The 13,517-nt window shown below is 41.1% G+C and overlaps 1 protein-coding gene across 1 annotated transcript in view; it reads right to left on the reverse strand.

Moving 5' to 3' along the window:
* Window positions 1-1,485: 1,485 nt before the first annotated feature.
* itga1 (integrin, alpha 1) overlaps window positions 1,486-13,517 on the reverse strand; it is a 53,460-nt gene continuing 41,428 nt past the window's right edge. The window contains exons 15-30 of the mRNA XM_038733783.1: window positions 12,300-12,430; window positions 11,545-11,720; window positions 11,278-11,429; window positions 9,647-9,757; window positions 7,446-7,522; window positions 6,799-6,925; window positions 6,630-6,707; window positions 6,443-6,519; window positions 6,142-6,231; window positions 5,904-6,006; window positions 5,630-5,746; window positions 5,450-5,548; window positions 4,916-5,020; window positions 4,637-4,732; window positions 4,435-4,548; window positions 1,486-3,650 (exon numbers count right to left, since the gene is read on the reverse strand). Of these exons, the coding sequence (XP_038589711.1) occupies window positions 3,594-3,650; window positions 4,435-4,548; window positions 4,637-4,732; window positions 4,916-5,020; window positions 5,450-5,548; window positions 5,630-5,746; window positions 5,904-6,006; window positions 6,142-6,231; window positions 6,443-6,519; window positions 6,630-6,707; window positions 6,799-6,925; window positions 7,446-7,522; window positions 9,647-9,757; window positions 11,278-11,429; window positions 11,545-11,720; window positions 12,300-12,430 (1,710 nt within the window). The 3' untranslated portion in view covers window positions 1,486-3,593. The remainder of the gene's footprint in view (window positions 3,651-4,434; window positions 4,549-4,636; window positions 4,733-4,915; window positions 5,021-5,449; window positions 5,549-5,629; window positions 5,747-5,903; window positions 6,007-6,141; window positions 6,232-6,442; window positions 6,520-6,629; window positions 6,708-6,798; window positions 6,926-7,445; window positions 7,523-9,646; window positions 9,758-11,277; window positions 11,430-11,544; window positions 11,721-12,299; window positions 12,431-13,517) is intronic.

Here is a 13,517-nt window from a genome sequence, read left to right on the forward strand (position 1 = left end):
GATACAGGCAGGACAGGCGGAGGGCTAGCGGCGCTAGCCGAGCAGGATACAGGCAGGACAGGCGGAGGGCTAGCGGCGCTAGCCGAGCAGGATACAGGCAGGACAGGCGGAGGGCTAGCGGCGCTAGCCGAGCAGGATACAGGCAGGACAGGCGGAGGGCTAGCGGCGCTAGCCGAGCAGGATACAGGCAGGACAGGCGGAGGGCTAGCGGCGCTAGCCGAGCAGGATACAGGCAGGACAGGCGGAGGGCTAGCAGCGCCAGCCGAACAGGTAACAGGCAGGACAGGCGGAGGGCTAGCAGCGCCAGCCGAACAGGTAACAGGCAGGACAGGCGGAGGGCTAGCAGCGCCAGCCGAAGAGACAACAGGCAGGACAGGCGGAGGACTAGCGGCGCCAGCCAAACAGGTAACAGGCAGGACAGGCGGAGGGCTAGCATGCCGGGGAGATGACGGCCGGAGGCTAGCGGTCCGGGTGTTAGCCATTTGCAGGCTAACAGACTGAGGAACTGATGAGGACTTGGCTGGGGGATTGACTGAGGTGTGGAGGAAGTCACAAACCCACCCAGGGAGAGAGTCTGCTGCTCCTGGCTGAGCAGCCAGGCTCTTCCAGGCAAGGGACACGATAGCTGCCTTATGGCTAACATGACTAGCCCCATACCACATATTCCTCAGCGTCAGAAGCTCCCTCAGCACGTCAGTCTGTTCCTCAGTTAGTGTGTCTGCTGGGCTCTTAACGGGTCCGGTCATTCTGTCACGATCGTGGTGTGGAGGCAGGTTGGAGAACCCAAACGCAGGACACAGAGCGGGGCAGGTATGGTACACGAAGGGTTTTAATAAACAAACAAAAGCGAGCACACTTACAGGTGAGTGGCTGAATAACTGAAATCCAAAGGTACCGGGAGACGAGACAAGCAAGGCTGGTTACAGGCAGAGAGTACACACACGACAGACTGGGGGGTAACATGAACAATGACCGGACAAGGACAAGACAGAAACACCAGGTATATATACACACACAGGGACTAACGAGCAGGGCGGGAGCAACACAGGTGACAGACATGAGACTAACGAGGCAGAGAGAGAGAGCAGAGGAAAACAGAGACTAGACATGAAAAGCAGACTATATAACAGATACTGGACACAAGACAGGACAGAACCCAAAACTCAACATACCAAGGCAGATACCAAACTCAAAAGTAAACACAAAGGATGGCCAACCGGCAGAGCGTGACAAGTACCTCAAAAGTGTAGTACAGTACTAGTAAAAGTATATAGTTACATTCCATCAACTAACTGATTAACACACTAATCATGTCACTGTTGGCTAATGTAGTCAGTTTACTCTTTTGATGTAAGGATAATTGTCAGGAGTTAGAGATAAATTTATTGATTTGCATTTAATTGGCACAACTAATAACAGCTCCGTATACATTCTGATTTTTAAAAAAAAGATGTACTGTCCAAACAAAAGCAAAAGATCAAGTACTTCTTTCCTTAAAAGTCTTTATTTTTGTACATAAGATTCATTTCTGTACTGATGAGGAGGCATACAATCTTACAAACCAGTGCATTACAATGAAGACTTCACAGCAGTGTAGAAGGCTGGGGTGGAGCTCACAACTCTCACTTTGTGCCTTTGTGCCTCACCCTTTTTCAGGAGTTAAGAAAGGGTAACGTGAGAGAAAAGAATACGAGGCCACCTCAAGTGAACAAAGACAGACTTGTGACTCCACCCTCGTGCATAAGCCTGATGTAGCCATACAATCTTAAAATGACTAAGTTACACATTCTGTACATACAATTTATTACATGTGCTTCATGTCAAGAGTGGAGAGTCAGTGCTGAGGAGTATTTAAATATTCCAAAGCTGCCTCTCTTTCTTGTTCTTGCTGTCTTCCCTGGTTTATTGTCTGACAGTAAGGGAAAAAGTCAAGAAAGAGGCAGAAACCCAGTCCCTCCAATATAAAATATAATCTCTTTTTAACATATTGTGTAGCTGTGCAACTTCTGAAAACAAAAACAAGACAAAAATTTTGTAATAACTTTGTAAGGTACTGTGTACCGCATATGGGGTGACATTGAGCCTACGGTATGCTAATGCTTTGTGTACATGTTGTAGCTTGTCTGCACTACAAACCACCGACCAATTAATCCCATATACCATATGGCAACTGCTGGTGAATGGTGACACATATATTTCTACATAGGAAGAAATTAAAAAGGTTTGAATCCGTTAGTCGCATCTTCTTTCAATGATGTTAAAGCCTCTGCATTCAAAACACAGTCTTTCACCAGGCTTGAAACATCAATTTCAATCAAATAAACCCAAGTAGTGGAAACAAACCCTCATCTTCATGTATATCTTCAGAACAGAATAACTATTCTTTTATTTTCTCATCAAAATATAATATTTACATATTTGCATCAGCTTTGAAATTGTGGGATAGGCCAGATAATGTTATTTTAAATGTTAAATGTTAATGTCTTCATTCATGATACTTGTAGCACCTGAGCAAAATCATTTTCTCTGATCACAAAAAAAAGATTTATGCATAACATTTCTTAAATTACATGAATTATAGCGAACAACAGAATTATGTACATTTTAAGCATTTACTTATATACACAGTACAATCAGAGTTTTGGTTTTGTTTTTTCTTTCTGTATCCCTCAGTCACCATGGTGACACTAATTACATTTAACATCGGAGTTGTGACAAGATCTTTTTTAGTTTTTGAATGGTTTAACAAAGATTAAAGTATAAAAAAAAAATAAAAGGAACAGACTGCACTTTTGCTTAAAATAATGCTTTTGTTCAGCTCAGTGTCTTTGGCCAACATTTTGAATTTGAGGATGTGCCATGTTACATTGTTAAAATTCAGCAAAAATACCAAACCAAAAAAAATTCTATAAAATGCTTAAGGATACAGTGTTTGAGTTGAGTTTTAAAACAAGAGTTTATGCTATCAGACAGACCGCTCCAACACATGTAAAGCAAATAGACCTTTGGAAATTGTTGCTGTAATGACATAGAAAGTGTGTGAAAAACCTGAGTACTTTGTCCTCTAAAGCTGGAGTGCAGCTGTCGTAGCTCTGAAGGGTTTGTAACACTACTGTATGTAATACAGATTTATTCTATTTGCCAATATATGCCTGTTAAGTGATGTTTTTTTCCTCCTCCCTGGCTCCTCTTCTTGAACTGCTTGACCTGACTTGATGTATTCTGTATGTCTGCAAGAAAAACTCTGATCTAGCACAAATAGTGTATGCAAAAACTTCATAACAAGGTATAGAGTGGGGGTCTGTTGATGTGACCATCTAAATAGCCTCAGTGTTGTAACCTAGTGCTCCTCAAAGGACAAGGTTTGGGAAGTATTTGCAAACATTATCTGACCCAGGTGTGAGTAGGACACAGTCAATGGTAACTGTGTTTTCGAGATCGTTGTGTCGTAGCACTGAGGTGTCTGTGGGTCTTATGGCATCTCCTCAGTCTGTCCGACTGCCTGTTTAAAAGTCTGCCTGTCACTTTGTGCAACCTGTTGGCTCTGGAAGCAGTCGGTCACAGAGCTGCTTGCTGTTGGATGTTTGGATACCTCAGTCCATAATTTCCTCCTTTGCGTAGTCCCTGGATTTTCTCTTGAAGAAGCCCATCTGAAGGAGCGGAAAGCTCAGTTACAAAACAACAGATACTCTATATGAATGTGATCGTTCACTGTCTAATAGTAAAGGAATAGTTCAGTATTTAGGGAAATATGCTGATTCCTCTTTTTGTTGAGACTTAATGTAGATGAGAAGATCGATATCTTATCTGTCTGTGAAATATGAAGCTACAGCCAGCAGCTGTTTAGCTCAGCATGAAGACTGGAAACGAAGAAACAACTAGCCCAGAGACTCTGTCCAAAAATAAAACGCTAATCAACAAATTATATCCCCTTTGTTTAACCCTTAAAAAACATTAGTGCTTAGTTAGTTAGTTAATTAGTTTTTTTCAGTGGGGGGGTTATGTATTTGTTATTTATTTATTTTGCTTTTAGTTAAACCTCAGTCTCCCAAAAGCTCATGGCTGGGAACATATAACCCCTGCATAAAACCACAAATTCTAGCAATCACACTTTTTGTATTGATTAAGCAAACAAGATATAACATGTTAATGAGTGGGAGTCAGAGGTGCTGGTAGAGTAAGGTTAGCTGTGTCCACTCTTTGTGATAAGCTAAGCTAACCATCTCCTGGTTGTAGCTTCATATTTAACACACAGACATGAAAGTGGTATAGATATTCTCAAGTGACTGCAAGAAAGCAAATTCCCTTAATTCCCATCCCAAAATGTTGAACTACATATTGTATATTCCTTTGGATCTGCAGTGACAAGCTGCCACAGATGGTATCTGAAGATTTGAAATACTCTATGCTGCAGTCTTACTCAGGCAATATTACCTTCCAGAGAGCGAAGATGACAAGAGCTAAGATCAGCAGTCCTATCAGGATGCTGATGATGATGATCCAAATAGGGATTCCTCCTAAGGTCTCCTTCGAAACCTGGATCTTCACCTGATTAGCACACACATGCAGAACGTAAATGTACGCATACAGTACATGCAAACACACAATACCAAAACTTACACTTGGTATTACTTACAGTTCTGGTCTTGTCACTGCTGCTCAGTTCAAACAGGTCTGTGTTTTTGATCCCCAGCGTGGCATTCACCAACATGTACAGGCTGTTGAACTCTCCCTGTAAGATAAATTTCCTTTAAATGAATAAATGTAAATGTAAATGTAAATGTTTGCTTCCCTGTCCATACATCAGTCAGATAGCTGTTAGTCAATCTGTATTTTATTCAAATGACAAACCAAACAACAGAGGGAGGCAAGAGTAGCCAAAAATAATCCCACCCATGTGTCACCTCAAACCTACCTTGATGAACGTAGGTTTCCACACTCTGAATGTGACGTTGACCTGACCGGTCGTAGCCTCGGGGATGGAGCAGCTGAATGAAACACATTTAAGGTTTTCACAGCTCTGTAGGGCAAATCAAACACACACGGTAAGACAGGAGCACACACACAAGGAAATGTTTCATAAAGGTGGCTCAGAAGTAAATCAGTTTCAAAAAGCCATCTCTGAGCTAATGAGATAAGAGTAAGTCAAGTACATTGTATAATAAGTGCTAAAAATAAACATTTACATGCTTGAAAAAAGCTTTGAACCATCAAATAGGACATCAATAGGATAATTAACATTTTCTATAAACTAAAGAATCAGCTATGGGTCAAAGTCGCCTGAAAACTAACCTGTCCAGGACCAGGTTAGTCTGGATGGACCTGTTTCTGTGGTAATTTAGGTGAATTACTGAATTAAGTCTGGTTTCACTTGTAAGTTGGCTTTATAATAAACCCCTCAGATAGGCAGTCTTTTGAAAATACATACACAAAGAGCCACTTCACTCACCAGTAGGAAAACACTGAGTGTTTCTTTGTTTATATTGGTAATTTCAACCTTCGGGTTAATTTTGAGAGGGTTGATCAAATCAGCGGTGTCACATTTCACCTGGAGGGAAAGGAGAGGCAGATATGAAGGTGGGTCTGTCTGTTCAGATACACTCGCATGTCCACAGGTGTGTGTATGTACCTTTGGGCTGGTGGCGACATGGGTCAGGTACAGCAATCTGTTCTTCCGAGGAGACAGATCAGGATACATGACTGTAAGGTCAAGGGGCGGAGTCACCATATCGCCTGACTTCTCCACCTGAAGAGGTGAAAGATTGAGAGGTAGAGTGAAATAGAGACGAGGCAGGATTGGCATCCATACATTAATATACTGTACCATATCTGGACTACCAAACATCTGCATGCAGCTATATAATATATGCTTATATTAACAAATCTCTGTCAGGGGATATTACCGTGTAGCTGATATTGACCTCCTCTCCAATGATTTTGGTGTCATTGAATACAGTGGAATACTGTTCACCCTCCTTTACTTCAATGTGTTCATCCAGAGGACGCCTAGAGGATTTTTTAAACAGATCATATTAGATTTAGATTTTTCCCTTCCCAATAACAGCTTCAGATACAGACAAGACAATGTCAATACAATGAGGCAGAGAGCGCACATGATCAGTAAGGAGTGCAACCACTCACACTGAGAATATGAGTCCAGCTTCATACTTCACAGGGATGGAGATTTGTACCGCATTGTCGTACAGAGTAGAATCCAGCTCTTCACTGTCACTGTGAAATTTAAAAAACGCATTTGTACTTGTACTTGTAATTCTAATGCACAGTGTGTAAAATGTATGTGAAAATCTTGACATTTGCACTTGGCTGATCACAAACAGAAACAAAATAATTTTAAGGTACACAGCTGATAGATAGATAGATAGATAGATAGATAGATAGATAGATAGATAGATAGATAGATGTGTAGTGCTGATTGCCTCACCTTGTAGCTGTCACAATGATTTGGATTAACCCCTGAACATGTTTGGGATTTACCTCAAATTTCACTTTAAACGTTTCCTGTGAATATGAGAGTAGAGAATAGATATTAAAAATAAACATATTGTACAGGTAGTATGTAGGCTGGATTCTGCACAGGTCAGATGAATGTTACGTGTGCTGAAATGTACCTCTTTATTTCTTCCCAAGAAAGGGTATCCAACCGCACATTCCACTTTTGTGAGATTTAGAGTGCATGCCTTCTCCGGCTGATAACACAAAATAAAACATGCGTCATCACACACGTCTCAAACAATACACACTAGAATGATGTAGACAGAGGAGTATTAGAAATCTCACCTCTACTTTAACATAGTTGATGTTCGGTGTGAAGCTGAGGGTGACTTTAGTGTTGTATGCGTTGTCTTTGCTGTTTCTAATGTTGATGTTGACTTCAATCTTGTCTTTGTTTGCTTTGATTTTCATTCTGGAAAAGCAAATGAAAGCTGTCAGCGTGCATGGTTGTGATGCACATATCTCCCCACAAGGGTACAGTCTTGCACTGGAAGGATTTGCTTCTAATGCCAACTGCTTTGTGAGGGATATTATAACTAAGATATAGTACATGATGATATACAACAACTATAACAAATTGTGTCTTAAGACAATATATGCCCATAAGTGCATTGAAAGAGTAATTGTTCCCCCTGTCCACAATGGCCGTGAAGAGATCCCTTCCTAATGCAATTCCAATGTACGCTTTCTGTGCAAAATGCATCTGTCAGCTGTCACACTCTTTTTAATATGAAATTCCCTCTTTGTTGACTATCCCTTCTATTGCACACTTTCTGGCTAACTTATGGGATCTCTTTATGCCCGGTATGGATAGGGGAGGAACAATTACATTGACCAATAACTCTTTCAATGTAAATATGGTTATGCTAGCACTGTTTTAAGACAGACTTGAAAAAAGTGTGAACATATCCTTTAAAGCTAATTCCACTTACTTTTTTACACTAGGCTCTGCTTTGAGAGAGAGGTCAGCAATGCACTTGTCATCGTTTCCACAGTCCACTAAAGGAATCTACAGGATAGAGATGTACATTTTCAAGAAGTAAAGAAGAAGTGAAACCGTAAAGTCCCTACCCCGGCCACCCCAAGCCAAAAATACATTAATCTTTATATTAATATTTATTGTTATTTCGCTTTGCAGAATTACATATGTGCAAAGTTTGACACCGCTGTTATCAAATTCATTTGCTACAGCGGGTACGTTTCTCTGTGAGCACTTAAAACAAATACATATATATACATATATACACATATATACACATATATACATATATATACATATATATACACATATATATATATATATACATATATATATACACATTTGCACAATTTGTTCACCTAGGTACACCTAGCTAAAACTAATGCCGTCTAATACAACAATCCTGCAATAAACCCAATCTCCTTGAAGGTTATAATGTTAAGTTCACGTTGAAACTGTTTTAGAGAAGCATTGATTCAACTGTATGGTAAGTTTGGAGGCTGCAGTTTGTGGTGCTGTGGAGCTGTATTGCATTAGACTGACAGGTGTTTCTATTATTTTGTCTAGCTAAATAAACTAAACTAAACTAAATTCCTACTTCTCACTGTTATTCAATTTGTATAATCTACATCCTTATGAATGTGATGTGCTTATTAATGGAAGAAGTCTATGTCCTATGAAGAATTTTTAACTATTAATTGAACTTTTTTTGTGGAAAAACAACATCAAACGCAAGTTCATATTCAAAGCAGAATATCAATTAACAATTTTGGAAGAGTCTTTTAATCACTGGAAGAACAATAAGATCTTCAGAAGCTCCTCTATGAAAATGAGCAGAGAAATGCGAATTAAAATAGGCTTCTGTTGCTGTGTATTTGTTTGTACCACTGACTAGAAGGGTGCATTCAGATGAACTTAATTTCCTTTGCCTTTTCCCCCAGGGTGTTTGGGGGGTCACAGTCAAATTTGTTCCCATTCTTAATGCTCTCCCACTGGACTGTTAAGATCAACAGTGTCTGTTCTCCCAAGAAAGGACGAGAAACTGGAACATCATATCCCGCACAATATCAAAAGAAAACCTGCAGCTTCCGTTTGATGACTTCCCCCTTTCTATGCGTGTGTCCCGTCTCTTCCTTTCAATAACAATACCAGGAGAGGTCTAAACAACACTTCCTTACTTTGGTACTTGGTCTGATGCTGATAGCTGTAGCATCAGACACTGAGGGAGTCAGGAAGTGTCAGGAGGAGGTAGTGTTGGGTATTTCACAAACCCAGGCTTTAAAGGGAAACGTTGGTATTTTTCAACCTAGACCTTATTTTCCCATGTTCTGAGTACTCGGTTCAAATACTCTAAATATGGGTGACCATTGTGTTCAATGGCTTCATCCACATTGTCACAATCAGCTAATTATTCAGCCATTCAAGCTATTCTTTTTGTACAAAACAAACTCTTCGTTTCCACTGTTGTCCTACTGTAATAAGTCACCTGTCATGTAATTGCAGAACGAGACTTCTCCTTGAGTGAGACTTAGTTAGACAAAACAACAAAGAGAGCAGATCAAGTGAAAGGTAAAGAAAAGCGTTTTATTTCTCTGCAGGGTCATTTCCACAATGTTGTTAGATGCTTATAATAAGAATCTGAGCCTGTCAGTGGCAAAAACAAGCACAAACTTACTGGGCATACATTGACAGTGTGCTCTTGCCCAGAAGGATTACATTGCAGCCTGTTTCGCTGCAGGCTGCAGCGCACCAATTTCAAAAATTGTTGTCCCTGTCAGTCACTTTTTCTCTTTTTCTGGACTCATCAATCATTGCAACAGTTATCTGGAAACCCTCTTGTTAGAACAACTATGCATGTGGGAGTGTGGGAAGACTCTCCTGACTGTTGAAACACTAATGCAGTCTTGGGGAAACACTGAAGGATGGCAGTCAGCTGTTGCAGATGTTAATGTACTGTGACAGCAGCAGTTTGGTGCCAGGCAAGCACACCCTACTTCTAACTCTTGGGTTAAAGAGACAGACAGATGGAGAATGTTTAAGATGAGGTTCAAATCCTTCCTGTCTATTACTCCAAATCTTCTGCTTACTGTTATTTGGCAGTTACTACTTAAAGTGCCGAGAGAGACTCTTATAAGTGATATAAAAAAGCCTTACTGTCTTATTGATGGATCTGGGAAGGTTTTCATCCAGGACGGGGCCTTGGTTCTCATCAGTTAGTCCAAACTCCAAAGACACCATGAGAGGGTCTCGGAAGTCCAGCCGGGCCTGTTGAGGAAAAGGAGATAGGTAGAGCACAACAGAGGAGGGTGAGGAGAAGGAGGGAGGGGAATAAGAGTTGGAGGAGGACAGAGACAGTGAGAAAGAATCCATGAATGACTTCAATATCCTACACACCCATGGTCCACCCACACATGTGTTTTCACTTGTTTGGCTGACTGGACCTCTACTCAGGACTGTGGGTACGTTACCAGACCCTGACTGATTGTCTTATTTTGTTCAAGTCGTATCATTCAGACCATAATTCTGAGCAACCAAGTCAGAAAAAAAGGTCTACATCAGCCTCTATGTTGTAATTCTAATTTCTACCATAATACCAACAACTTGCTTTGCGCTGCTTTCTTTGAATGAACCTCCAACCTGTCCGAGCTTCAACTTCCACCTGGGCACCATCCATTCTGAGCTGGACACCAAAATACCACACAGATGAGCAAAGCCAATATGGCAAATAGGGCCCTAAACATCTTCAGCCAATCTAGATGGCCTGTAAGGCTCTATTATGAGTTAAATGCTAAAATTGGCATGATAACATAACATAAATAAATTATGGAAACATGAAGATACCATTTGACAGAAATATTGCATGTATAAACCTGAACAGTGTTGTATTGGCATGGTAAGGCACAAATAGGTCTTTCTTGAGCCTGTGTCCAATTTTGATTAAACAAGAGAAAGAGTATAACACGAGGAACATTATTCAGGTTTGGGTCTGGTCCATCTTGGACTCAGGTAAGATGCGTTTGTGTCCGTTTCAAAGTGTATGACGCTTGGAGACCTACGCCCTGGACTATGTGGGAAGTTTCAGCATAAACTGGCACACTAGAACAGAGCAGGTATTCATGCTCGGCATACACAGCAACAACAGCTGTTACCACTGATTAGTTCCTCTGTCTCTTGCCTAGGGGAAGCTAATCAGAGAAATCCATTGCTGCTGTAAGCGGCTGGAATAAGAAATGTAAAATGTCACATTGCTGGAGACCGATTAAGCTTACAGTAGTAGGTGTAGTTGTACAAAGGTTTCCACTGTGATGAACAGTCTGCGATGTGCTTGATGGGCCCCGTGTAGAAATTTTCCTTGACCTGGAAAGTCACTTTGTCACATATTCAAACCACCTAATTCACCCTCATTCTTTCTTTCATTTTTCTCATTCTCTCCCCTTCTCTCCAACTCTCAAAGTGCTTGCAGATAATTTATCACTCAGAGCAGCACGGGGTTGTTCTCGGCATGCTTTGATCAGGACGGGTCTGTTTCATGTTAGAATCATGTTCTTCCTGCTCTGCAAAAGTCCTGTCACAGCTTTGTCCTGTCTCCTTTCTGGCTCAAAACACATTTACATGTCCAATAAGCCTAAAATATAACATTCAGGAATGAAGGAATGAACGTCACACAAACTGAAGGCATCCAGTTGATCTCAATCTTGTGGACTAAAAATATAGTTTTTGGGTTGATTTCTTACAGGTAAGAAACCATAACTCCATGTGTACAGCACAAAGATCGGGGTACTTGCCGACATCATGATGGTTTCTTGTACACATTTTCTGTCTCTGTCTTTCATTGTGAAGCTCTTGGTAATTCTACGATCACTTTTATCATCCGCGTCAATAAACGAAGCCCTGGCTTTTGCACGCAGAGCATCCAGAGTCAGATCATAGCGGATCCCTGCAGGACACAACAGATAAGAAGACGTGTTGTGATAAAACACAACAACTTTGACAGTGAGGAGGCCGAAAAATTAATGAATGAATGAATCAACATAGGATGCTGAGTGGCTCACCTGCAACAGAGTTTAAGTCCTGCTGTTCAGATTTAATTCTGTAGGCGAAACACACTTCAGTTTTCACACACACAGATTTGCGTCCATCATGTTCACACTGATACTGAGACTGCTGCAGGTTAATTTTAACAGGGTCAAAAGTCATGTTGGCACGGAGCTCCGCAACATCTCTGGACCTGGCAAAATGAAACAAACATGCAGTTGTCAGTGGTGCTATGTGTGTGCCGACTGTATGCATGTATTTCCTGTCTCAAAGAGGGTGGGGGAGGGGGTAGAAGGGACAAGGAACGGATGCATCTTGAGTATAAAACTTGGCCTAAATCCTCACTATCCAACCGCTGCGCTTTCTAAAACACAGCCAACAGTCCTGGAAGAACAGCCGCCCACTGCCAAATCCTGTTTAAACTCAAAGCCTATTGGGAGATGGAGTTTTCACACAGCTTAGCTGAGCCTCTGCCAATAGAAACTGTGGGAGAAGGTCTGCCTGGGAAGTTAAATCATGGTGTGGGCTGATGTTTCAAAACTTTGCTGGTTGAAGTCTGTAGGCTGGTGTCCAACAGTGAAGTGCGTAGCCAGAGGTTTTAACAGAGAGATCATTAGGAAGTTGTTGGTCTCAAGTGTACAAGCCCAGTGGGACATGCACAGCTGTCTAAACCCGAGTAAGACAATGCAAAACGGACATGTAAGATGATGTCTCCGGGATACGGGCACCGCTGCTGGTAATGATTCAAGTGTGAGGATGGGCCATGTCTCACCAGAATAGTGAAGCCCCTCCCAGACCTCCTATGGTAACATCAGTAATCCCATCTCCATTTAGATCCATGACTCCGTGTATGGACTGACCAAAGAATTTCACCTTAACACCGTCCCCACCTGCAGGGATATGCTAAAGAGACACCACAGAATCAGTTACAGTACATTACAGGAAAATTCTGGTTTATTTCATCCTGGCATATTTCCCATAAATGTGGCTACTTTACCCTTGCCACCTCTAGCCACATACAGCCTCCCAAGTAAACATGATCTTTAGATGAATCATTTCAAACACAGAAAGTACCCCCCTGTAATAGCCGTTATGGTTAACTGCGTAAGGATCTACATAGGCTCAACTTGCTGTTTGACCTAACCACCCTGCATATTTTTCAACACAAACTGGTTTGTTTAATTGTGAGTCAACATTCACTGCGGTATACTATCTTCTAACAAAACTCAAATAGCTAAACGCAATGGTGGATTAATAATTATTATGATGTTATGATCACAAGTTTTTTCACTTGACCGTATTTATTCAAACCACAGTGCATAGACGAGAAGATAAATCTAACTGAAGAGTAAAGGCAAAGAATTAAAGGCAACATATTTGGTAACTGGTGGTGTTCACTGCTCTCTTAAGTCAGCTGAGGAAGAAAACATTTACTTTACGAAAAAGTGGGTCCAGGTGATGCCAAACATCTAGATGTTCTAAAAATGCAGATGTGTCCATGGGTGAGAGTGGTCCCAGCTGTGTAACAAAAGTTACAACAAATGAAATTGTTGCTCTGTTCAACATTGTAATCCTGGAGAAGGAGTTTCACTTCACCAAGAAAAGACAACGTACAGCTGGACTAAATGGTCAGCTCCCCTTAAGAAAAGCTCTCTGTATGAAAAAGTGATTGAACAAGTGAAATGCTATTTTACGTGTGACCCATCAGCAATAAACACAAGCAAATGGTTATGCATTTTCCTTCACCCACTATGATCCAACATTACAACAATAATGTTGGGTGAGAGGCTGTATATCCCTATGCAGTTAACCAACATGCTTATTCCAGGCGTCTACTTTCTGTGTTTACTTTCGTTTAGACTCAAAAACACAAACATTTGAAATGATTCAAGTGAAAATCATGTTTATTTGAAAAGCTGGGAGGCTTGTAATGTTTGTCCTGATATACTTTGTCCTTATTTCCCTGAGTCTGTATATTGGAGGTGGCAGA

The sequence above is a fragment of the Micropterus salmoides genome, unplaced genomic scaffold (genome assembly GCF_014851395.1).
Source record: "Micropterus salmoides isolate LMB-PRFRI ecotype aquatic unplaced genomic scaffold, ASM1485139v1 Ms_hic_scaffold_20, whole genome shotgun sequence".
Classification (NCBI taxonomy): Eukaryota; Metazoa; Chordata; class Actinopteri; order Centrarchiformes; family Centrarchidae; genus Micropterus; species Micropterus salmoides.